The sequence below is a fragment of the Lissotriton helveticus genome, chromosome 3_1, assembly GCF_964261635.1.
Source record: "Lissotriton helveticus chromosome 3_1, aLisHel1.1, whole genome shotgun sequence".
Lineage (NCBI taxonomy): Eukaryota > Metazoa > Chordata > Amphibia > Caudata > Salamandridae > Lissotriton > Lissotriton helveticus.
Window position 1 is genome coordinate 1,648,892,268 of NC_136061.1, and position 26,660 is coordinate 1,648,918,927.

Consider the following 26,660-nt stretch of genomic DNA (forward strand, 5'->3'; position numbering starts at 1 on the left):
AGAGATTGGAGGGTTTATTATGTTTGATGGTTACGTGTTTCAGATGTGGTTTATACTAGTGAATACCAATCAAATCTTGAATTCCTTTTACCAAATAAAGAGAATTAAAAATGAAAACAGCCAATAAATAAAAAAAAGAAGAGTAATACACACCTCCGTAATGAAAAACTGAGAATTACCACTATTTTATCTAGAAACATCTTCACTTCATGACATTAAAGAACATGGTCATATGCATTAAAGGGTTTTGCCAATTCTGTGTCTATGGGAAATGTGTTGATACATATGGCCCCATATGATGACGAAATGTAAACCATAAGCAACTAGGATGAAATAATGATAATGTAAGTGTGTTCCATACACCGACAGGCAGACCCACATGGTGATAGAAGGTGAAACAAGTAAACAGAGCAGCATGGTGCTTACTATGAGCTGGGGTCTTTGGTAAAAGGTTTACACATTTAAGCACCTTAGAAGAAATAGTAGTAAATGTTTGATTTTTTTTATTTATTTTGGTTCAGCTCAACTTCTCCACAGGATGCAATGTACACCCATGGCCCAAAACTTCCAACAAAAGATACCCACAAATGGTAATCCATCCTTCAATAATTGTCCTCGTATTGGGCTACACATACGTGTTCAACCAAACACTCTGAAACACATAAATATTAGGGATGATCTGAAATGTGGGTCCCTTGTCCAGCTTGAGGATGGTCATCTGAATTCTATTTTGTTAACCTCTCCAGAGGAAGTCAGGCCCCTGCAAAGCAGATTAACTGTTTTACTTAAACCCTGTGGGAAAAGGCGGACTCTAGCTGTTTAACATGTATTTATTATTGTAAAGCCCTGCAGCATGGACTTCTTTACGTAATAGCGCTTTAAAGAAATAAAATCTTACTTTGAAGTGGTGCTGTCTACATACCAAGTAACCGGCTATACAAATGTGTAAGTACAAATGACAGGAGTGCTCAAAGAAGTTTAATAGTTGGGTTAACACATGAAGGATGAATGGGCCTTTCCTCTTATTAATGTGGGCATATTAAGCAAAACATAATAGTATGTTTGGTAGATAAATATATTAACAGAAAGGCGTAGACAGCCAGGAAAATCTAATGAAAGTTGTAACACCAGAGGACAGTGAAAAAAAATGACATTTGTATGAAAGACGTTTCTTGATGTGAATGTGCCTCAGAAACAAGCGCACCCAAGCATGGTTAGTCTTTGAAAAGTCTTAGACCTACTTATGTTCCGCAGGAATCATGGTTCTAAATAAGTTAACAGACCTTCAGTTTTAGAAATGGCTCTTTTTTGCAGGGTTATCCCCAAACTTTTTGCTTCTTCCTCTTATTTTTTCCTGACCTGTTGTTGTTGGTGGTTTTAGGACTCTGGGCACTTTATCACTGCTATTCAGTGCTAAAGTGCATATGCTCGCTGTTTAAATTGTGTTATGGATTAGTGTTTCCATGTTTGGCATATTTGATTTACTGGTCAGTCCCTAGAACCATGCACTGTGTGTACCCAGGGCCTGTTAATCAAATGCGGCTAGTGGGCCTGAAGCACTGATTGTGCCACCCACATAAACAGCCTGTAAATGTAACTCACATCTGCCACACAGTGTCTATGTGCAGTCTAGTACTGCCATGTCGACTTGGCAAGTGCACCCACTAGCCAGGACCTAACCTTCCATTTTCTTACATGTGAGTCACTCAAAAGGTAGGCCCATGGTAACCCTGTGGGTAGGGTGCAGTGTAGGTCAAAGGTAGGACATGCCCGGGTGTGTGTGGCATGTCCTGATAGTGAAATACTGCAATTTCGTTTTTCACTGTTGCAAGGCTTACTGTTCCCATAGGATAGAATGGGGAGTTTGCTATAACATCTTATAAACATAACTACCCCTGGGAACGAAGTTGGAAAATAAAGTTTAGTGTGCCTGAACTCAGAATGTTAAAATACATCTTTTAGTGAGGGAGGTTTTTACATTCTGTGTTTGAAAATACCACTTTTAGAAAGCCGGTATTTTCTTGCTTAGCCATGCAGTGTGCCTCTGCTAGGATGTGTATTGACTGTCTGGCTTTGGAGTGACAGGGGCTGGGGGTGTGCAGTGGCTCCAGAAGATCTGGATGAGTCAGGGCTAGGCTGACTAGACCTAGGCTACTTTCAGAGTAGTGGGGGTTGTTTTCACTAGCAACTGAAAAGGCCCGGTCTGCATTTAGAGTAGGGGGGAGGAGATTACTTTCACACCTAAATAGGCCTAGTCTGCCAGAGACAATGCTGTCTCCTCCTCCTGCTGGTACCTACACTGAGAGGACAGAACTGGTTCTGGCTGGGCACAGGACTTCTGGGCTGGAGAGAAAAAGGGAATTTTGGGTATAAGCACTGGGGCCGAGACCCCAGAACTCTTTTGGAACCAAGAAGACTGTCAAGAAGAAGAGCTGGAGAAACTGTGAGGAGGGTCCACCACTTTGCTGTGTGATTTGCTGTGTTGGCCTGCAGTGGCTGCTTCTCTCTTGGGCAATGAAAGGACTGGACTAAACTTTCTACAACTTCTTTATTGAGATTCTCGAAGGGCTTGAGGTAGAGATTGCCCCCTGTTCAATAAGTCTCAGGAACAGCAAAGACTTCAAGTTCTTCTGCCATCAGCACTGGGGACTGTGTGTTTTGTGCTGCAACAGAAGAAAAAGCAACCAGACATCGTCAAAGACGCCGCTGCCGACTCCGTGTCCTGAAGGCACCGCAGAGGTCACCGCCGCACTTTGCACCGCAACCTTGGTGTCACCGGCTATAACACCTGACACCGCCACAGAGCCGCTGCTTGCACCACGACCTGTGGGCACCACACTCCGCACCACCTCGCTTCACGCCATCGCCCTGGTATTCCCGATGACGACGCTCCACGCCGACATAGACGCCGCTGCTTGCGCCGTAGTTCGAGGGCACCGCTCGCAAGATACACAACGCACCATCCTCATCTCGCACCGCAGCCTTGGCCCACCAACGCCGGCACCATCGACTCCAGTTCGTCAGCCGACGACAGCACTTAAGCAACGACGCCGCTGCTTGCACTGTGACCTGCCAGCACTGCATCACTTTGCACCGCAGCCCTGGTCTCACCAACGCCGCTGGACTGTCACCGAGCCTCTGCCTGCACCGCGACCTGAGGGCACTGCACGCTGCACCTTTGCACTTAACACTGCAGGCCCGATGCCTGCCGGCGCTCCCGACTTCGACTGCGAGGAGTTCGATCTGCAATGCATGTGACTTCAAGGGCCCGTGACTCCTGCACCGACCTACGGAACAGACGCCTGCGGACGCATGCTCTTCGGGGCTCATCGAGAGGTCGCCAACGCCCTACATTTCTAAAGGTCATGTTTTGCAGGTCTTCTCGACGCGGTAGCTGGCCCGCGACGCCACAGTCCACCAGAATGGTTTGGATTTGTTGTTCACGACGCCATGATAGCCCCAGTTGGAGCTATCGATTTCAAGGAACTGTATTTCAAGTTTATTTTGATTACTGAAGATTTTTGAGAACTGTATGGTGGATTTCTATCGTTTTTGGTCTTGTTTTGGATATATAAAAATATTGTGTATTTTTCTAAACTTGTGTGGTGTCCTTTTGTAGTGTTTTCGCTGTATTACTGTTGGTTATGTGCAAATGCTTTACACACTGCCTCTAAGATAAGCCTGACTGCTCGTGCCAAGCTACCAAGGGGGTGAGCAGGGGATATTTTCAGAGTGTAACTCCCTTATCCTGACTAGAAGGAAGGGTCCCTACTTGGGCAAAGGTACAAACCCTTGGCAAATAGAGACCCCTTAAGTTAACAGACCTTCAGGTACTACCTTGAGGAAAGAGATCCAGAATAAAAGTCCTATCTTCCACTAAACTTAAAGCAGTGGAATCCCTGCGTACCTACATCAGTGAAATGTTTGTTTCCATATGATTTAAAACAGTGGAATACATGTGTCACATGTGCTCAAACATACAAAAGGATTTACCGAAAGCAGTGATATTACTGTAGGTTTCCATATACAATAGAAATAACCTAAAGCTGTGGCATTCTCCTATCGTCTGATACACCTAAGAATCCACGTCTGATTCACTCAAGGTACAATTATTATCCTTACCTACACACCAGCATATACACTTTCTGAATTATGAATCAAGAAATATCACTTTGGTTTTCTGATCTTTGGCTTTTGTTCCTTCTCAACTGGTGCGTAGTGCCTACTACACAGGGAAAATTCTTATACAAAAGATGCTGGAACTTTAGAAGAGCAGGATGCGTTTGTTCTACAGACTAAGATCTTAGACGAAGACTAGTTTTGTTCGCTGTTTATTTCGGGCTTTTCTCTCTCTACCACTGAAAGGGATTTGCTGTGCAAATAAGAAGATCAACAGAGATGAGGATCTGTGAAGTGGTCTCCCCTTTTTTGCAATTATAGCTATGTGGACCAATAAAGAAGGTCAACAATTTAATGTTGCTGATAGTGGAAAGAAGAGAATTTGTCAAAACGTAGGGTTGGGGTGAATGAATGCCCTATGTACCGTTATCAGGTGTTGTGGCTGCATGCAGGATATCTGTCATAGAAGCTAAGGGAGCAGATGCACCTCCACCCCACAGCCTAGGACAACAATAGATTTGAAACAAGGACCTAGAGAACATGCAGACTGTCACACCCACCGGGGGTGAAGGAAACCCTAAGGTAAAAGCACCAAGTTTAGCGGACTTACAACCTGTGTCGTCTATGGACAGCAGTTGATAGAGATAGACACATATGCACACCATAGATGCCCTATGGAAGGTATGTAGCTCAGATATGAATGACTGGGTGGAACAAACACACACCCTATGTTCCCAATGTATGTACCTCTGGTATGAGAGATTGGGTTGATTTCACAGGCCCAATGCAAGAGAACCTAGCACCCCCACATGTACTGGTAAAATTACCTGTGCTCCTGCAACTACAATCAGCTACCCACCACAACTTCATTTATTTCATATTATTTGACATGTCTGACTATTGCAAGGAAGAAGTGATCATTGGATGACAAACATTATTGACTTAAAATCTCATTGATATATTTGAACCTTGACTCTCAAGGCTTGGGGTTTAAACCATGGACCACCTTGGATGACTGTCTCTCACCTGACCTCCTCCACTTCAGCAGAGTGGCCTTCAGATATGAAAACAACATTATAGCTGGAATCGTATTATTAAAATGCTGCTCAATCATGACTATCACTTTCTAAAATGATGCTTGCTTCCCTTAGGTAGTAGCACACTTCCTGTGGTGCATCCTCTATACTGCACAATAAAGAGAGCACAAAAGCATACAATGTCCCACTAAGACCCTAATTACAAGTTGACTGGTACTGGGGTGGATTTACAGTACAGTAAATTTGCGTTCAAATTTACAGGTACCTGGCCAAGTACTTCGCAATTACAAGTTAAACCCCACGGAATGGGGAATTACAATGACTGGGACTAATTTTTAAGGTCAGTAATACCATACAGAATTCACAATTTAATGGGAAGTAACACCAACATTTACTACATGCTCTAGGCATGCAGAACATATATTCTGGAACCGCTGAATTGGGTGAAAGATGTGGGGGAGAGAAGGGAAAGAGTTAACCGGCAGGGGGAGCACTGTACACTCCCCCTGTCAGGAAGAAATAGGTAATGAGGCTTGGCTACTGCTGCAGCCGAAGCCTCGTGAGATTTTACAGGGCGGAATTACCATGCGGTAAAATTGCGTCTGGTTCTCACACACCTGGAAAAACAGGTGTGGAAAAACCGTCCCACTTGTAATCAGCTGGAGCGGAATATCATGAGGTAATTCTGCTCACTTTAGCTTGTCATAAGGAGCTTAGTCGCACACAGTTACTCAACTGAAACATTTTGCAAGATTCTACTTATACCCTGGTTCTAGTTTATGATAACACACCACACACACACCTATAGCATACTGCAAAATCAATCACTTACCTTGTATATCTCCCCTTCTGAGGCTACAAAAGAAAGTACAAAACATGATTATTGATAAATGGGCAATTACTTATTTATTTTAATGGTTTGTATAAATGTAAGATGTATACATACGTGCTAAAATACTTGACATTTTATGAGTGTATAATGGAATCTTGCTGCCTGCAACAAAAAGAATAGTGAAGACATGTTGAATGTTGTTAATACAACAGATTTTTAAACAAGTAATCTATTCAAGCCTACTCAGTGCAGCATTTTCCTTATTCCTCCAACTTTTTTTTCTGACATACATTTTACATGTGTGTGACCTACAGGCCTTTTACCCAGAATCCCTTAACTAAAACAATATTAGGGGCATGATTACTCTAATGAAATATCTTCTCTTGTTGCTTGAGTTTTTTTTATTTTAGACTCGATCATGACCTCCAAATAAAGTATTCTTACCCTAAACGCTCTTATTTAGTTTCCCACTGAAATGCAAATGTTTCTATCATATACCCTCTTTTTGAACTTTACCTCACATGGTCTGTGATTAAACTTAATGATTTTGGCGCCAGTCACTGAATTGTCTCTAATTCACCTGTATCTTTCAGGATATGTTGCCAAAAGAGCTGGATAACACTTTGCATATGGTCCCTCATTGGCGTGGTGCAGTCAAAAAGCCTAAGCAGACCAAACTGATTTTGGTGAAACCAGGGAAAGTAAATGTAGGATGGTTGCCAGGTCAGAAGGTCAAAAAAATTGAAAAATCCGTAAGGTCAACATTAGTTTCCATCCTTTGAATATCAGCAAATTGGTTACAATTACAATGGGTAGTAGCAACACCTGTCTTTGGTAGCCATCAGAAAGTGCAGTGTGAGGAGCTATTTAAGATCAGTTATTACAGTTTTCTGGGCAGGCTCCTAAGTGATTGGTTTTGCAGTCTACCCGGTATTGTTTTTGCAGAAGCATTGATCACATAGATAAAACAACAGACAGACAAAGAAGAAAGAAAAAGGCACCCCAAGTGCAAACACGTAAGTAGCAACGAAAACATTGGTAAGGCATAAAAAGAAATCATGAAGTAAAAAGTAGCTGAACTAATGTTTTAGCCACTATAATAAATTTGAAGAATATATAATTGTGAAAGGAGGCTTATGAGATTCATCAAGATACAATTCAAACATTGAACAGTCTCTGAAGATGCCCGCCTTAACCTCCAGAACACTAATACTTTGAAACCGATGTTACCAATCTTCAGGAGGAAGCTAACTGTAATTCATAATTAATCATGGAGTTAAGTCATTATGAGAAGATAATGCTGAATCAGATAGAAAACCGCAGCGATCACGCAGGAATAATATGAGTTTTAAAAAATATTTAAGGATCTTCTGATGCAAAGATTCAAGATGTTCAAGATGCAAAGACCGACATTATCAAAATGATAATGTTTTTGGATGACATTTATTTATTTGGAGTTTTATTTAGTGCTGGCTAGACCCAGAGGTATCAGAGAGCTTTACATAGTTAGTTGCACAGGGTACATATACGTAGATGCAAATTGCAATCAACAACAGAAACATAAGAAATGCAGCGGAGCAAGGGAAAAACACTGGTACAAGTAACAGAAGAGTAGAGGGGGTAGGGAATAGGGCAAAAACAGTTGTTAGACAAAATTAATTTCAAGTTCAGCAGACTGGCATCAACTAGAGGAGGCATCCGGGGCCAGCCCATTCCACCGGGCCGGTAACAAAGGCAGACCCGACTCGAGTACGGTGTAAAACCCACAGATGTGATAGAGGTCACTGAACCGCAGATTCCAGAGCAGAGACTGGCAGATCACCGAGAAGGCCAGCAGATGGGGGGGAAACATGGCCACATCACACCCACCAATTCCACCGAAAAGACGCAGCTGAGAAACGATGGGGGAGCAAGATGGAATTCACTGCAGTCCTTCTCTAGGAACAGACCAGGTCGCAGATGCCCAAATTCAAACCGACGAGACAAGCTGCAAACGGCGTTCTCGTCGAAGACCTCCCCCCACATAGGAAGGAGGACTCAACCATGTTCGCCAGACTCAAGGACCTCAAACATTCCAATGCAGAATGGAGCCCCCCCAGTCACCCCACTGACTCACCAGTGGAGGAAGGCCGCTCCGGCTCCCAGACCCCAAGAGGGGCCGCCATGGGGGAACGAAAAGGCCACAGACAGGAACCTTGTGCACTCCCCCCGCTCCGACCGGGGAAAACAAACCGGGGACCAGGGCAGCCGCGGCGGGAAACGCACAGGGCCGCCGCCTCGGAGGCAACCCAAAATCAACCATCCACCATTGCTGGAGAGAAACAGTTACAGCGGGATACAGAGCAACGACGAAATTATCCAGAAGGTAGGTGATGGCGATGGATCAACACCCAAAAGAGTGATCCCAAACCAGTCTCCTCTCAGCTGCATTAAGCAGCGAAACCATGCACTCAGCCATTTCCCTAGGATTCCGCTGGCGGTGGTTTTTCATGTAGCTGTGGGCAGATTCCTCTCCTTCAGCGAACGCATCGGAAAAGCCCAGGGGGGATCGCCGAAATGAGGCCTTCAAATCACCGGGGAGGAGATGGTTCAGTGGGAGGCTAAGTTCCAGGATTAATGCTAAAAGGCGATCCATAGCCCGGGAGCTCCTTACCAATCGGACAGCTTGAAAATCTTTTTGACATGATGCATACTAGTTAGATGTATTTACATTGTTTCTCATTTACTTTACAGATATATTCTATACCAATTCATTTGCCAGTTAACAACAAAGTCTTGTATACACACATATAGAAGTCAAACCATTATTACCACAATATCGATCTGAACCAGTATTAACTATTCTATAACAAGGAGAGGATTTAAGTTCCAGTTAATAAGAGGCACATCATAAAGGATCCTTCACAAAACCTCGATTGGCAAATCAACACTGGGATCATCCTTCAGTAGAAAAACCTTAATGATTTTAATGTTGGTCTTTGGAGATGCTGAATTAGGAGTAAAGTAATACAGATACATAAGTACATGGAAGGTATGTATGTATAAGTAAGGTAATATGTCTAGGTTTAAGTTATATTAAATACACTAAGATATTCAAGGGTTGCTGTACGTTAAGCTAACATATTATATATACATATATATATACACACACACACACTCATACATATATTCCCCCAATAGTGAAGCAATTGTAGATGAACAGTTATTTTTAAAATGTACGTATTTATGCAGTGACCTATATACATGTTAAACATAGAAAAAAAATAACCATGGCAATATGTACATTTGTTAAGCAAAACGAATAAAAATCTAGATAGTAATAAACATGATTATACACATTTATAGAAAGGAATACACATATTTAAGTACACATATATAATCCAAGTAACTGCTTATATACACAGGGATATGCTGTATATTTATGTTGGAGTATGGTGGTTATGTGGGGAAGAGCCAACTCGAGTAGTCTTCGGATGATAAGGTAGTTATCCGAGGATCTTGTGTTTTGGGGTAAAGAGTTTCATAGTTTTGCTGCTTGAACAGAGAAGGATGTGCCACCTATGGTTTTTTCTTGCATGGTGGGATTTTTAGGCTAGGTGCCAATCTAGAGTGGAAGTTCCTTTGTTAAATGTATTGGGTTATTTTATTCCTGATGAAAAGCAGCCCTGTTCATGCTTTGTGGGTGATGCAAAGAAGCTTGAATGTAGATCTTCTGGCAACCATTAACCAATGTAGGGCCTTCAAGGCAGGGGAAATGTGGCCATATATGTAAGAGTAGTCTGGCAGCAGATTTCTGAATCTGTTGTAGTCTTTCCATAGTTGTTACATATGATCCTTGGTAGAGGCTATTGCATAATCAAGTGTTGATAGAACAAGAGAGATAGCAGCCTGACCTTTTGTGGAAATCCCAGGTGGGGGGAAATGCATCACAGAGTTTTTATAGTAATGAAGCTGGAACTTGCTAGCCTGTCCACTTGGGCATTCATTGATAGCTTGGAGTCCATGGTAATTACAAAGTTTCTTACTTCCTTAGAATGATTAAGCGGTGTTCCCAGATTGTCAGGCCAGGCGGTGAGTCGGTCATAATTTTTCCATTCACCAAATGCAAGTATTTTCATTTTGGAAGCATTCAATTTGAGATGGGTCCATGTTATCCACTGACCAACGGCACTGAGGCAACTAAAAATGTGTGAGTTTACAATGTCTTTCGGGCTTTCCAGTTTAAGGAGTATGAGTGTTTTCTGCATAGTTATAGCATGTGAGGTGGAATTGATTGATCAGGGCCGGTAATGACTTTATGTAGATGTTGAAAAGCATGGGTGAGATGTTGCAGGTTTGAGGGATCCTGCTGTTGTAAAGTATGGTGTGAATGAGAAAGCGGGGTTTTGGATGACATTAGTTCTGATTTGAAGGTAGGATGTGATCCAGTAGGAAGCAGTCCCCTCAATGCCAGCTTCGTAGAGTCTTTATATTAGAGTGTCATGGTCAACCGTATCAAAGGCAGCTCAGAGGTCCAAGAGTAGTAGTGCCAGTGAACTGTGTTCCTAAGGTCATCCCAGATGGCAATGAGGGCAGATTATGTGCCTCTTCCTGGACGGAATCCTGTTTGGAAGTCTTAAAGTATGGAAATATCTTCATGGAATTGTGACATCTGGGCTAATGCTGCTCTTTCTATCAGTTTGCCAAGGAAAGGTCCATTTGCAATCGGTCTGTTGTTGTCAGGGTTAAGGGAGTCTAGGTTGGTTTCGATTAGAAATGAGTATATGTATGACTTTTTTAGGTCTTCTGGAAATATTCCTGTAGTTAAGGAATTGTTGACGATTCTTCTTTTGGCGTGGCAGCAGATGGGCTGCCGGGAGGCCTCTTTGCTTTGACCAGGTCCATAAATGTATTGTGTGATATTTGTTGGAAGGAATGCAAAGGCTGGGTTATCCTACTCTTGAAGGGTTGTTTTGGAAAAGGGTCGGTGCTGGTTGTTTTTCTTAGTTTCAAATAAGAGTTCAACGGTTGTGCAATGATTTGCCAGTTTGTCTGTGAAATCTTGTAATGGGATGAGCTCTTTCTATGCAATTTGGTTCACGAAATTTGGTGAAAAGGTTATAGAATTCTTTATTAGCACATTTAGAATTTGAATTCTGTGTGAATAGTATCCTTTCTTAGCTTTTCTGATTGCTGACTTGCATAATCTGTTACGTTTCTGTTGGTGAAGTTTGTCTTACTTGGCGTTTGTTTTGAGGCAGGCACATTGCAGCTTTCTAATTTGCTGTTTAATCTCTTTTAGCTCTGAGTTTCTTCATTGTGCTTGTTTTCTTTTGTGTTGTTCTGAGTGGTATTAGGATATCAAATGCTTCCTGTAGCCAGTCATAGTTCTTGAACTGAATTTATTGTGTCTAGATCTGTATTGGATGGTAGTTGTGTTTTTAAGTGTTCACAATTGAGTTTGTTCCAGTTGACGAGTGGATTCATGTGCGGTTGTTTTAGGTGTGTTCCTTTGTGTTGTTTATTTTGGAAAGTGAGGAAATGGTGGTCTGACCATGTGACTGGAGTAATAGTTTGAAAGCTAACTATTTCTGGATTAGCACAAATGACATATGATGTGTCCAGCGATGTGTATGGGTTTGTGGACAATTTGATGTAGGTTCAGTGCGTCTAGGCCAGTGATGATTGTTTTTGGATATGGCATATTTTGTTTGTCAAATCAAATGTTTAGGTCACCAAGAATGCATAGGTTGGAGAGTAGTGTTATCAGGTTTGAAACGGTCTAAAAGTGTCTCTGGGAATGTTGCATTGCTAGGTGGAGGTCTGTAAAGGAAAAGAAGTTGCAGGAGGAAGATGGTGTAGGGTTGCATCTGGTGAAGAGGGTTTTGTAACCTTGTATGGAGATGTAGTCATCTTTAGTGACATTAAATGGTTTGCTTGAACATAACAGCTAGGCCACATCCTCTTTTACCAATAAGATTTTTTATGATAGTTTGATATCTTAGAGACACGGTTTCATGCAGCACTGGGGCCATGCCATCTCCCAACCACGATTCAGTTATAAAGAGTATGTCAGGCGGTGTGTCAGTGAGAAAGTCGTAGATGTGATGCTTGTTTTTTTAAGTGATCGAGCATTTATTTGTAGGAAGTTTAGAGAATGTCTTTTGGTGATGGTGTGACTTTGTTTTGCAGACAAGCGAGCAGTGTTTTTTGGACTTGTAAGTCCTGGTATTAGCTGTATGAGGATAACAATAGTATAGTTGATCTGTATCGTATTCCTCGTCCAGCAGGCTAAGAGGGTATATTGATGGGTCTGCGTGTGTAGGTGGTGGAGATTGTGTTTGAGAGTGAGTTGGTGAGTGGGGCTGTTTTTATAGAGTGGCCTTGCTGTGCAGTAGACATCGAGATGTGAAATTGTGAAGTGCCATGTTGTTTATTTTGTTCGAGTCTGTTTGGGGGGGGGGGGGGTGTATAAGTTAGGGATGGTGGTGCAGCAAGTGGGTCATGTTGTACATTTCTAAATTGTCCAATGGATGAGAGGGGGTTAAAAGAGTTGCTGTATATGTTTTGTGTGTGCGGGTAGAGAGAAGGCTTGGCAGTAGAGTTGGTTTAGGGTGTGTATTGTTAGTGTAGTATGCAGGGTCGGAGTGGGTGTATGTTTCTGGTTTGTGACAGAAAGTATTATGAGGCAGTGTGTGTGTGATATTTTGTTGTGCTGGTGTGTGTGTTATGTTTTGTTTTCGAGGAGTAGTGAGAAGAAATGATTGTGTTTGTTTTCTGAGAAGTAATTGTATGTAAAGTATTGTTGGCGAGTGGAAGCTGCAAGGTAAAGGGGTGGTGATGTGTTTCGAAAAAGTGTGTGAGAGGAGATGGACAAGAGTTAGAAGTGTCTTTGTTACATTTGATTGTTGGAAGAGGTAATATGTGTGGTGAAGTGGAGTGTAAGGATTGTGTGGTTGTGTTTTTTGGTAAAAGGAGGAGGAGGAGGAGGAGGGTGTTGGTGGGTGAAAAGATGGAAAGTTGAGCAAAGGTTTGGTGGTGACAGAAAGGAGTCTGTTAGGAGTCATTACAGGGTAAAGCTTGCGCTTTGTATGATCAGGGAGTATGTGCCTGGATTGGATATCGTTATGGATGGTGTTGATTTGAGTTAAGTTGGTGATGAGTGGATTGGTTAGGGGTATAGGATACAGTGGTGTTTTGTGTGGGAGTGAAGATGCCATTGTGTGTTAGGTAGGGTAGAAGGATGTATAGGTGTTGTTTCTGCGGTTTTGTAGTGGGTGTTGAGACATTGAAATGTGTGTTGGATTTTTTTGTCGTGAAGTGCATTTGCTGTGAGTGTGCTAATATGTTTGTGGTTATGGATGGGATGAGGTGGGTGCTGGTGAATGGAAAAAAGGGCAGCATCTCTGGCCCTAAGCTCCACAAGTCCCGAACAGACCCAAAGAGGCCCAAACAGGCAACTGCCATTGTCCTCTCCACCCTACTGGCCCAAACAGACAACAGATCTTGTCTTCTCCCCCCTACAGGCCCAAAGAGCCAACTGCCCTTGTCCTCTCCGCCCCTTGCCTTGATGCCCAGACTGAGACACCCTGAGCCATAAGCTTAAATAACCCTAGTGGTCATGTCACCCATTCAGCCAATGGGAACCCTAGCTCTAACCAATCAGAACACTATCCCTAAGACCAATAGGAAACCAGACCCTTACAACCAATCACAGCCCTAGTCCTAGCAGCCAATCAGAAACGAACCCATAAGCACTATGTACCATAGAAACCCTGGCCCCAGGAACCAATAAAAAATCCTAGATCTATCCGCCAATCAGAACACTAACCCTAAACCCTATGTCTAATAGAATCACTAACCCAGGGGCCAATCAGAACCCCAGACCCATCAGAACACTAACCCTAAGACCAACCGAAACACTGGATAGGGCAGCCAATCAGAGCACAGCTGTAACATTCAATAGCAGGTTATATAAGGGGCGTGTGACCTCAAGCTCAGGCTGCTGGGCAGTGGAGTGGGAACTGTTCCTCAATTTAGAATCTCCATGGAGACAGACCGGCTCAATCCACACTCTGGAGTTGTGTAGGTAAGGGCCTAAAGTAAGCCACTACCAATACTGCTTTTCCCCAACACTTAAACTCACTCTCCAAGCCAAAAACGAGTGCTATGTACTCTTTCCAAACACAGTTTAAACCCTAAGAGCAGTTTATTGCAGTCTTAAAGCACACTCTACTTAGCATCTGTGGTGTAATAGATCTTTTTTTAACCTTTTTTTTTTAACTCAGTTGCTAAGGGCGCTGATGGTGGATTGCTCACACATAGGTCTGGGTGCAGATTAGGGGGAAAACTAGGAGGGAAATTTAAGGGATCACGGACAGGTAAAAGAGCAGGTTTTAGACTACAAGGCCCACAATCCAACAGGTAAATTTAGGCAGTCACAGGCAGCTAAATCAGCAGATTTTAAGCTACAAAGCCCATAAACAAACAAGAGGGAGTCACAGGCAGGTAAAACAGCAGATTTTAAAGTTCAAAGCCCACATTTCAACAGGTATATTTAGGCAGTCACTGGCAGGTAAGAAAGACGATTTTAAGCTACATAGCCCACAAACAAAAAAGTAAAATTGAGGCATTCACAAGTAGAGGAAAATCATTTTTTAAGTTTCACAGAATAAACAGTACAAAGTATGTCTTCTTACCACCTCCTGGTGCTTTATACACTGATATGTTGGGCACAGGGAAGCTGTGGCTAACAAAATGGAGGTGGCTGTCTTGGGGTTCCCTCCACAAACCTTAAGAGGCCTGGAAAGGTGGAAGAGGAGGGCTCAGGGTTGCGTGGGAGCTAGAGAGCCAATCAGTAAGCTCAGGCTGCTGGGCAGGAGGCTGGGAGCTGCTCCTCAATTCGGAATCTGCTTGGCGACAGACAGGCTCAGTCCACACTCTGGTGTTCTGCAGGTAAGGGCCTAAACTGAGCCATTAACAATAGTGCTTTTCCCACACCTAAACAACTCGCTCTCCTAGCCAAAATTGAACGCTAAATGCACTTTCCAAACACAGTTTAAACCCTAAGAGCAGATTACTGCAGTCTCAAAGCACACTCTGCTTAGACGCTGAGGTGCAATCTGTTTTATTTATTTATTTTTTACTCACTTGCTACGACAAAAGGGAGCCGGGGTGGACTGCTTACACACAGGACCAACCACAGATTAGAGGAAATGTAAGCAGTCATGGGCAGGTAAAACAGACGATTTTAGATTACATAGACCACAAACAAACAAAGTAAAATTGAGGAAGTTACGGGTAGAGGAAAATCACTTTTAAAGTTTCGGGGAATAAACAGCACAAAGTCTGTCTTCTTATGGTAAATCCACCCTACCCATAATGCATTGCATGCAAGAAAGTAATATGTGTACATTCAAATAGCTATGTCCATAAATACAATTAGAAGCTTTGAAATGTGACAAAAGAATTATTACATGAAATGAATGAAATGTACATTTGTAGAGCGCGATTGCTGCCCTGAGGCGTCCAAGCGCTAATGACAAGTGTGATTTGCTCAACAGAGGGAATTCGCTGGGGGATTAGTGAGGAACCTTAAAAAGGAAAGTCTTCAACTGCTTACGAAAGGAGGACAGATTAGGGTTGGACCCGAGTTGAAGGGGGGAGTGAATTCCATAGCTTGGCGGCATTATAAGTAAACCTCCTGCCACCAGCTCTTGCCTTTTTTATTCTAGGGACTGTGGCCATGAACGCCTGGCTAGAGCGAAGATTTCTACTGGGATGGTACTGTGTTATTAGATCACGGACGATGGCCGGTCCTGTGTCCCAGAAGGCTTGGTGGGATATACACATAGCCTTAAAGGCAATTCTTTGACATACCGGTAGCCAATGCAGACCGCTCAGTCCAGGTTTGGGTGATAGTCTACGCGGCAGCTGGAGCAATGTGCGGGCCGCGCAGTTTTGAACTATCTGCAACTTACGCAGTGTGTATTCAGGGACACCGAGATAAAGGACATTGCTAAAGTCCAGTCGGGACTGAATCAGACCCTGAATGGCCACTTGTTTTGCCTCCATAGGTAGTAGTGGTAGAACTTTCTTCAACATCCTAAGGAGACCAAAACAAGTAGCCGAAAGTTTTGTGGCTTGGGTATTAAAAGATAGAGCTTTGTCCAGCCAAACCCCCAGGCTCTTTATGTTGTCCTTGGGGGTTGGAGGGGTGCCTAGGCATGGGGGCCAGAGGGAGTTGAAAAATATGGGGTTCGTGGGACCCAGGAGCATCAGCTCCGTTTTGTCCCCATTAAATTTAAGGGAGGATGAAGTCATCCAACCCTTTACCTCCTCCAGGCACTTCGTCAGCCCCGCTGATGCTGATAGGCCATCCTCCTGCGCTAAGGAGACCACTAGCTGAGTGTCATCCGCGTAAGAGATGATTTTAATACCAAACGGACGGACAACCTCAGCTAGCGGTCACATATAGATGTTAAAGAGCGCAGGGCTTAGGGAGGAGCCCTGCGGGACTCCACATCTCAGCGGCTGCTCGTGGATACCATGTCTCCATCAAAGATTTGGAAGGACCTGTTGCTCTAAAATGATTTAAGCCATAGCCATGCCCCGTCTGATATTCCAACATTCGAGAGACGGTTCAGCAAGATGTCATGGCTGACCGTGTCGAATGCCGCGCTTAGGTCAAGGAGGAACACTGCCACTGATACCCCTTGGTCCAAGATCCTTCTGGTTTCCTCGGTGACTGCCAGCAGAGTGGTCTCCGTCCCATGTCTGGGTTGAAAACCCATCTGGTCGAATTAGGTTGTACTCTGTGTGGAGATGATGAAAGGAAATGTATAGTCGGCCTCATATAAATGTGAGATGTTCTAGTGAGTGGAGTAACCACTGCCAGCCTAGCTTAGGACCAAGTGTGTGTCTTACCTGAAGCCTTCCAAGAAAATAGTGCCTTAAGGCTGTAATTAAAACCTAGGGAGTAACAACACATGTAACAGAGGAGTCCTCATGGGAGATTACAAGAAGAGACAAGGCGGTACTAAGGAGGGACTGCTAAGCCTATTGACCAATGAAAAGCCACCATTTACAAAGGACAAGGACAGGAGCCAATTAAAAAGATGGGTGGAAAGTGGTCGGAGCTTTATGCACATATCTTGAATACGGATACACGACACTGGGTATGCGCTCCCAGACAGCAAGGCCAAACCCTGCCTAGTTTATACTATAGAACAACTGCCAATGCTGCCACTATGAATCACAAGATTTTTATTTTTATTCCCAACACACGAATTAAACACTATGAGGGCAAAGTTGATTTTTAGAATTGATCTTGAAGTTTTAATTTCTATTTAGTTTGTCATTTTTTCATTTGTTTCAGCGGATTTTATACATTACAAACAAAGGAAAACATATCTACAAAAACATTGAATCAACATATATACCCCTAGTCAATACTATACCCCTTGGTATCAGTCAAACACATTCACTCTCTACATGTTCTTACATTCCACACATTCACACTCGAATATTTTACTCACAATAACCATTTTTATGTACATTTCATATACAATTTGTACAGGAACCATAGTATACTTTGTACACTAAATCAAATAAAATGCAAATATTATTTATATTTCCTTATGGTTCACAAAGAAATGAGGTCTACGCGTTTCGAACTCCCTTTTGTTATGGGGTTCTCATCAGGACCGTAAACTCTCTAGTAAATCTTCCGATTGTGGGGTCTTTTGATTCAACACGACGCAGAACCACTTAAACTCTGTAGGAGGCTTTCTCTACCGCTGGTTGAAAATCATGAGCACCTCTGATGTAGACGTTTTTGTTTGGGGAATGCTTCTCCGGACACTTCCGAGTGCCTTGTTTCGTCCTGCTTCGCAACTATCGTCCGATCCGATCTCTCAGTCCCGGTCGGTCTGTGACCGGGACTGAGAGATCAGATAGGACGATTGTTATGTTAATGTTTTTGTAGATATGTTTTCCTTTGTTTGTAATGTATAAAATCCTCAGAAACAAATGAAAAAATGACAAACTAAATAGAAATTAAAACTTCAAGATCAATTCTAAAAATCAACTTTGCCCTCATAGTGTTTAATTTGTGTGATGGGAATACAAATAAAAATCTTGTGATTCATAGTGGCAGCATTGGCAGTTGTCATATTTTGAATACAGCATTTCTCGAAGAGACCATGCAAGCGCTGCCTAGACAAGATCTAAAGAATAAATAAATAGTGATTACATTGACGTGTTTGTGTGCGACTGATCACTACAACTATCACTCACTGGATCACACATAAGACGAACAAGCATTTACAATGCAACGGTCTCGCCTTTGCAAAAGTTAGAGCTATTGGCATTGTAAATGACAAAATTTGTATTTATGTGTTGGTTTTGAAAACAGATAAATAAATGGCATTGTCATTTACAATGCCAATAGCTTAATCTCTCGCAAATGCGAGACCTATTGGATTTGCAATGCAATAGGTCGCGTATTAACACGAGCTTAAGCGATTGACATTGCAAATAACACGTTTTATTTACGTTTCAAAAACACACAATAAACAAGCATATGTATGCATATATGTATGCATGCATTTATATAGATCTGCAGATGTGTATATATATGTTTATATATGTATGTGTGTATATATATATATATATATATATATATATATATATTATATATATATATATATATATACACACACACACACAATATATAAATATATATATATACACACACACAAATGCATATGCATAGATACATATATATATTTATATATGTGCATATGTGTGCGCTTAGAGAGGTGTAGAGGTAGATAGTAGAGAGAGAGGTAGAGTGAGAGGTAGAGCGAGAGGTAAGAGGTAGAGAGTGAGTAGTAGAGAGTAAGTAGTAGAGTACAGAGAGTACTAGAGAGTGAGTACTAGAGTGAGTAGTAGAGAGTGGGTAGTAGAGAGTAGAGAGTAGTAGAGAGTGAGTAGTAGAGAGTGAGGAGTAGAGAGTGAGTAGTAGAGAGTGAGGAGTAGAGAGTAGTAGAGAGCGAGTAGTAGAGAGTTAGTAGTAGAGTTAGTAGTAGAGAGTGAGTAGTAGAGAGTAGTGGAGAGTGAGTAGTAGAGAGTGAGTAGAGTAGTAGAGAGTAGTAGCGAGTGAGTAGTAGAGAGTGAGTAGTAGAGAACAAGTAGTAGAGAGTACAGTGAGTACTAGGGAGTGAGTACTAGAGAGTGAGTAGAGAGTGAGTAGTGGAGAGTAGTGGAGAGTAGTGGAGAGTAGTGGAGAGTAGTAGAGTAGTGAGTCGTAGAGAGTAGTGGAGAGGGAGTAGAGATTAGTAGAGAGAGTAGTAGAGAGTAGCAGAGAGTGAGTAGTAGAGAGTAGTAGAGTGAGTAGTAGAGTGAGTAGAGTAGTAGGGAGTGAGTAGTAGAGAGTAGTAGAGCGAGTAGTAGAGAGTAGTAGAGTGAGTAGTAGAGAGTGATTAGTACAGTGAGTAGAGAGTAGTCGAGTAGTAGAGAGAAGTAGAGTGCGTAGTAGAGAGTGAGTAGTACAGAGTAGTAGAGAGTGAGTAGAGAGTAGTAGAGTGAGTAGTAGAGAGTAGTAGAGAGTGAGTAGAAGAGAATGAGTAGTAGAGAATGAGTAGTAGAGAGTAGAGTAGCAGAGAGTAGAGTAGCAGAGAGTAGAGAGTAGAGTAGCAGAGAGTAGAGTAGCAGAGAGTAGTAGAGTGTGTAGTACAGAGTGAGTAGTACAGAGTGAGTAGTAGAGAGTGAGTAGAGAGTAGTAGGGAGTAGTAGAAAGTAGTAGAGTGAGTAATAAAGAGTGAGTAGTAGAGAGTGAGTAGAGAGTACAGAGTAGAAGACAGTAGAGTAGTGGAGAGTGAGTAGAGTAGTAGAGAATGAGTAGAGAGTAGAGTAGTTGAGAGTAGTAGAGAGTGAGTAGTAGAGAATGAGCACTTAGAATGAAAACCCGACAGAATTTCCATACAGTTTAGAGTGTGTAGCCGTGGCCCCGCTGGGTAGCGGGAATGTGCACAGTACACTAGAGGTTACCAGTAGTACCGGCTGCGGCAGGCAGCAAAAGAGAGAACTTTGGGGTTTAAATCCTGGCCTCGTCACTGTGACCGAATGTGTGATTCTGTGTAAATAACGCAATATCCCCCTTCTGCCTTCTCTGAAAGAGCCTGGCCATAGAACCATGATTGTCCGTCATTTTTGTGCGCTACGCAAATGCGATAAGCCAAGAGAATTTAAAGTACTCTGATCTTTTCTGGAAAACTTGCTCAGTGTATGTAAATTAATTATTTTGTGTGCTAGTGTAAACAATTTTCTGTAAAAGTGCTAGATTGTCAAGATGTATGTAGACCTCTAATTTCACCGTTTGTTAAGTAAATTATTAATCATATAAAGCAGCTCTATTCGTCCTGAGGGAAAGGGGGCGGGAGGTTTAATAAAAACTCATTTTTGAAGCAAGTAGTTTCGGTCTGAAATATGGCTGCAGCAGGATATCACTCGACTGAATACCCCGAGAACAAATGCACTCAGAGAAGACAGCCCAGTGGGTTGAGTCTTGAGGGGCAACATCTCGAGGCCGGGGACAGAGCACTAAATCCTCCCACAGAGAGTGAAATCAGTGATCTGGAGTTATTTACAGCACGCGCTACGAAGGCGTGCGACAGACCGCTGCGTTATTACTCATCATTACTAGAAGTAGTAACGGTGGCGCTAATAATTACGATTATAGTATAAACTATCAAATAAGGAATAATAACATGCGTAATATAATATACATAAAAATGAAAACAGTAAACCGAATATTAATCTAAAACAACGCCGATATTAATAATACATATAATAATATTAATAATAATAATAATAATTACAACACAAAAGAGGTAATAAAAAATAAAATCAAAAACAACACTTGTAACGGTATTGGAGGGACAGGTTTTCTTGCGCTCCGGAGGAAGGTTCACTTTCTGGTATACCTGGTGCGCCTCACATGTACCTCACAACATAGCGCCTTGTGCCTGGGCGGGAGTAAGGGGCGCCCAGAGGCACAGCAGGCCCCAGGACATGTTAGAGGGGCAGACCCCGACAGGGCCGGTTGCGTGATATATATTGCACCTGCCAGAAGTGCCTTCTGTGGTGTATGCAAAAACCCACAGGTGAGTTGGGATCAGCGCCTCGAAGCGCATCAGGGCTGAATACGCGCTTTACAAATAAAGCATCAAATATCCATGCATAAAACACATTATGGTACCACACCCGCATTGCACGTGGCCATAACATAAAAGCAACATGCCACATGGCGGCCACATGTTATGTATTACGCAGCGCTAAAATACAAGCGCCATTAACAAACCGTGATGTAACGACCTGGAATATAACACACCATACCAGACCATAACGGTGCATAGCATAGCATCAGGTACACAGAATTAGATAATGGGCCAAGCCAAGCTATTACATCCCAGTACCAAGCTATATCAGAACTACCATACCATAATACTCCATAATATACCACCTTATGTTTATTATTCTGTCGCCTTTGCCAAGGCTTGTGCTACAGAAATGACATGCGCGCCCCTACAGTTTTAAGTACCTTTATGTAACACACAATGTGCCTAGTCATTTTCGTCATATTGCGCTATCTGTACCATTCCATCCGCAACGCCCATACCATAACCTTGCTTTCTATACTATGCGACGTCAAACATACTGTATATAGATTTCCCTAGCACACCATGTCATTACCTGTTGTACAATATCAGAATATTCTACCGTATGTTACACCCTTTGTTAAACTATCCATGAGAATTCACGATATAGGAAGGCTTATCGCGACATTTAATACTCTACCAAGCCACCTTATCACCGTCCATAACAGCCTGGTAATTTCTTAAAGTGCTATGCCATAAGAGTCCACAGCATACCGTGCCATGCTTGAAGGTGTTTATGTCGCGACATGCATTGGACGCCTGGCACTGGTGCCGCCGGGCTGTTACCCCGGTTGATTTCTTGGCCCCACACCCTCGCGGGTTAGTATGTAAATAGAGAGCATAGTTTTGGTTTGGTGGGGGGATGGGGGTCCCAGCGCTGCCTTGCTTCTCTGTCGCGACTAAACGATCAGTAGGCCTTCACACGAGGGGCTTCTGGGGCAGCAATCACATCTTCGTGTACCCACATTTTGTTCTAGGAAACGCTCGCAGTTTCTTTTTTAATCAATACAAATCGTATCTCATTTACAATATTTCTGTGTCTGATTTCTAGTGTTTCCAGCAAGAGATTTCGAGGCGCTGCATGAGGCATGCGAGTCAGAAAAATGAGGGAGCAGATTCCCCGCTCTGGAGGAGAAAGCCCTCTAAATTCAGGAGCTGGTACTGCCCGTGGCTTCTCTCTGCACCCAAGGGTCATTCCACAGCCGACCAGAGAGTTTCAGATTCACCTACCAACTTGCGGCAGGACTGTGATCGACAGCGGTCCCACGGCACGTGGCACGTGAGGGAGTCACAGACTAGAACACAGCAACTCTGCCACAGACCACTACACTGCGGGACAGAGCAGCAGAGCATCCTCCCTTGTAACAGAGAACCACAGACAAGTCGATCGCCACAGACCATCGTCCCTAGAGACAGAGGCAAGGAGCCACAGGCTACACCCCGCGCTAGCCTCCCACGAAGTCACAGAAATACAGACCACCCCACGGCGGTCAAGCGTGCTACAAGTGCAACCCCCACCCCCCAGATCACCACACAACCACTGACGCACACCGGCCGCTGCCGGACACGGAAGAGCAGAACCACAACCAAGCATCAGAGAGCACCCTCCGACCGTCCACCGAGATGCAGAGTCACAAAGAAGCCGGGTAGAGTCACAGGACCTGGGACCACTCTACAGCACGCCACGGTGCAACAACGTGCAGCTGAGGACACAGGTAGAGACAGGGAGAGGTGTGTGTGAGCGAGAAAAATATACACAACAAAGTGTGTGAGGAAAGACAGAGATAGGGGAGAGGAAGAGTAAGTAAAATAGATAGAAAAGAGGAGTAAAGGAGAAGTAAATAAGCAGAAAGTGGAGAGAGGGCTGGAGGATGTAGGGCGTGGGAGAGAAAAAGAAAACTAAGGAGACGGGGAGGGATGGAAACAAGAAAAAACAAGATGCAAGATGCGTTTCCTAATGGTACCTTCCTAACAGTAACTAATCCAAATTATATACATAACAAAACGCCACTGTTCTATTTCACCTTTCACAGACTGCGTAACGCAATGCGTGCACATTTTCTCACATTTCCTTTGGAGTCTCCGACTCTGCAGTCCCTACACACACTCCAAATCAGTTCCACGAGACATTAATAATAACTAAACTATATAGGGCGGCCAGGGAGGAGAAAATGCCAGCTCGTAGTAATAAGAGTCTGGAGACATGTAATAGGTCCTTACCCCGTGATAGCGATAGTTCCAACAGCATGACCTTAAAAAACGTACATTTATTAAGTCCGGCTAAGCATCACCCAAAATGTTTCCGCTCCATGAGCCGTGGTACTCCGTGATCATGGAGTCGACCAGGAGAGAGCGACCAGCCAGCTCACTCGGCCGAGTGACCTGCCGCCATCTTGCCTCCTAGGTTCATCCACAAAATACCATTCCAATGCATTTACAAACCAATACCTCTTACTCGCGTACTGGGGCTAAGCTATTAAATGTTTGTTCTTTTTGTCACACACGGCTCATGGAGCGGAAACATTTTGGGTGATGCTTAGCCGGACTTAATAAATGTACGTTTTTTAAGGTCATGCTGTTGGAACTATCGCTATCACGGAACCGACTTACCAGCAGGATTCTTTGTCCAGGGCTTGGCTCCTCTACTCGCTGCGCCGGCCACCACTCAGTGTTTCACCTGCCTGGGTCCTTGTGTTCCATCATGCCTCCCAAGGTGCAGGGGAGGAACCTAGCGGCTGTGGCGAGTCGCGCTCCTGCAACCCGTGGACTTGGTTCGGCAAAGTCAGCCGGCGCAGAGGGGGAGTCACCGGTCACGCAAGGGGGAACATCAGCAGCTGCTGCCGCCGGGGACATAGTTCAGAGTCAGCTAATGCCCTCGGGAGTAGCGGTACCGGTACCGGCCTCGGCCAAAACCAGGCAGACCCTCCCCGCTATGTTTAAATCCCGGGCGGGCAAAATGAAGACGCTGCAGCAACCAAATAAAACAAGCATTGGCGCGCGGGTGTGAAAGTAAAGCAGCGCTGCGGCGAAATAAAATTAAAAAAGCGCTATTGTGTGCTTCCGCTTTGGCCGGCAATGCTTCCGGGTCGCCGCAGGCAGCGCGGCGGCCCGCCCTGCACGGGGAAGGGAGGCAGCTTTCGAGGAGGACAGCACCTGGCCGCGAGCGCGTTCTCGTGCGCGTGGCCTTAACAAATCGGCGCGCGCGGCCAGTGCTGTCCTCCTGGGAAGCTGAGCCGCTAACAATAAGGTCTCTGGCGAGAGCGAGCTTCGCTCGCTTCTAGCCGAGACCTAAAAATGGCACACATATCTGCACACTTCAAGCGTGGAAATATTGCGCATAAGCAAACTGAAAACATGTGAGCTCTATGTAAAGTGCGAATCTGTCAACAAGGCTAATAAGTGCACAACTTTGCGCGCTCTCTGCTCCTGAAGAGCAGTCTGCATTCCACTGACATGATGGGCTTTAGCAACACCTTCAATGGCTATCTCGGGAACCCAACACAAACCAGAATGCGCGCTCTAGTGCTACAGCTGGCGGTTACTGTGAAGCGATTGCCTGACAACGGTTTGCGGAACCGGCCACCTGCGATACGGTTTGCGGAACCGGCCACCTGCGATTAAGATTAGGATACGAAAAATATTGTTTTTGTCACCAACACCGATTTCCTAAGAGATGACGCACTAAATATATACAATATCATACTGACGGCAAGGCCGTGTCTAATGCGAAAATATTCACAGAACGTTTACTTACCCCTATAGACTATTCAAGATGTGCCGACCCCAAGGGTCTAACCAATTGAAAAACAGGCGCCGAATTTGTGCTGCTTTTGAACAGTAAACTAAGGTCAACAAGTATGTTTGTGCCACAGTGGATCAGAATAAGGCAATGTTCCTTCTGCCAGCTGGTTGCGCACCGACATACAAACAAGGCGCAAATTGTTCGTAGATATACTCGAACTATGGAGAGGGGATGTGTCAAAGCTGAAACCAAATTGAACACCAACCGATTTAAGTCAGCATGGAGACCAAAATAGGACTATCAAACCGGTGTGACTGCTCCAATGCCCCCGTCCTTTTGGAACCAAGGCAACCTTACCAAAGGGGTACCATTTCCTAACTTTGAAATATATAGTTGAGCGTTACTTTTTCTAGCACCCTTTTTTAATCTTCGCTCTTTTCAGAGACATTTGCGAAGCATTTTTTTTAACTAACAGATACAAAATTAAAATATCCACATTTAAATATTGAAATAAGAATAAACATACTCTCGGTTTTCTATAGTCCTGTTCGGACTTTTGTGTCTATCGATAAAGATTGTTGACAAAGTTCCCTTAAAACATGGCCGCTCTTTCAATGAAACGGGATATGTTCAAGTTGTCCCTCTTTAGTTTCTATCTCAGACACCGTTCCCACATGAAACAAGACAGGGATCTGTGCTAGGTTGACTGACCTTTGGTTCAATTGTTACCAGTCGTACATAGCTTGTAGTGATCGGAACCAATCCGAGCTGTGCATGAGGAGGTCGACTATTATTTGATTGGCGCAGACCGCAATTGGCCGCTGTGATTGGTTACGAAACCTGAGGCACATGAGAGGCTCTGCTGTCAGGGCACTGTTGTTGGGGAAGCTGTGTTCTCTCCGGACGGTAACTGGGAGGTGAGTGACGGCAAAATAACTGGCGAACGTCGTAGATGGCGTAGTTAGCTCCTCCCGTGAGTAAAAGGCGAGGCGCGGCAGGTGCAAGCACGGAGGCCTCGGTTTGTGTAATTCAAACTCCTGGTGCGTGAGCCTCTCACTTCCATTGGGAAGTCACTGCTCTGTGTTGCATCCACCCGCTTAGGTTCATTTCGGCGCATTTCAAGTGCTGCGTTTCCACACTGTTAATTATAAATTAAATTATTCTGAAGCTGAGCTGCATGCCCAAATTGAACTTTTAATAATGGTGTTTTTGATTGATGGTTATTGTAAATTCTAACAGCTGTAACGGATCACTTTGCGAAATAAATTAAATATATATTTTGCTTCTTTGGTTTACAGTTTAGCGTATTATCATTTGGTTCTTGATAGTCGTTCGAGTCTCGTGTGGGACGTGTGTTCATTTTTAGAATCTTAAGCAAGGTCACCCCACATTCAGGGCACCCGTGGGTCCTTCATGAGGTGGGGCATTGTTCACCGTGATTCCCTTGGCATTGCCTGCTGCAGAGACCTTACAAGGGGGCTGCCTCAGTCTCTCGCGGTGCGAGTGTCACCTTTCTTGTGCCATGGTGGTGGGGCGATCCACATCGCTAGAAGAGAACAGTTGACTCAAACAAGACCCTTCGGTGCACATTAAGTTTACTAACAGATCCATCAAACGTAACTAAAACTACATTGCACGATTTAAAACTTTTTTTAGAAGCTGTGTCGACTCTTCCAAAACAATAATGTAATTTTTCCCTAACAGTGGTGCTGATAAGGCCCATGCAGAGT

The 26,660-nt window shown here is 43.7% G+C and overlaps 2 protein-coding genes across 5 annotated transcripts in view; one reads left to right on the forward strand and one right to left on the reverse strand.

Annotated features, from left to right (window-relative positions):
- Positions 1 to 25,201, reverse strand: part of CEP70 (centrosomal protein 70) — a 505,009-nt gene extending 479,808 nt beyond the window's left edge. Inside the window, exons 1-3 of one of the 2 annotated variants that reach the window (XM_078682403.1) lie at positions 24,943 to 25,201; positions 6,103 to 6,150; positions 5,989 to 6,011 (exon numbers count right to left, since the gene is read on the reverse strand). In XM_078682403.1, the coding sequence (XP_078538529.1) occupies positions 5,989 to 6,011; positions 6,103 to 6,121 (42 nt within the window). In that variant the 5' untranslated portion in view covers positions 6,122 to 6,150; positions 24,943 to 25,201. The remainder of the gene's footprint in view (positions 1 to 5,988; positions 6,012 to 6,102; positions 6,151 to 24,942) is intronic. The other variant, XM_078682404.1, reaches the window with a different exon arrangement.
- Positions 25,202 to 25,704: 503 nt separating this feature from the next.
- HACD2 (3-hydroxyacyl-CoA dehydratase 2) overlaps positions 25,705 to 26,660 on the forward strand; it is a 162,158-nt gene continuing 161,202 nt past the window's right edge. Inside the window, exon 1 of one of the 3 annotated variants that reach the window (XM_078682405.1) lies at positions 25,705 to 25,847. The gene's annotated coding sequence lies outside the window, so the exon portion shown is untranslated. Of the gene's footprint in view, positions 25,971 to 26,660 lie in introns of all 3 variants that reach the window. The other 2 variants (XM_078682409.1, XM_078682407.1) reach the window with 2 other exon arrangements.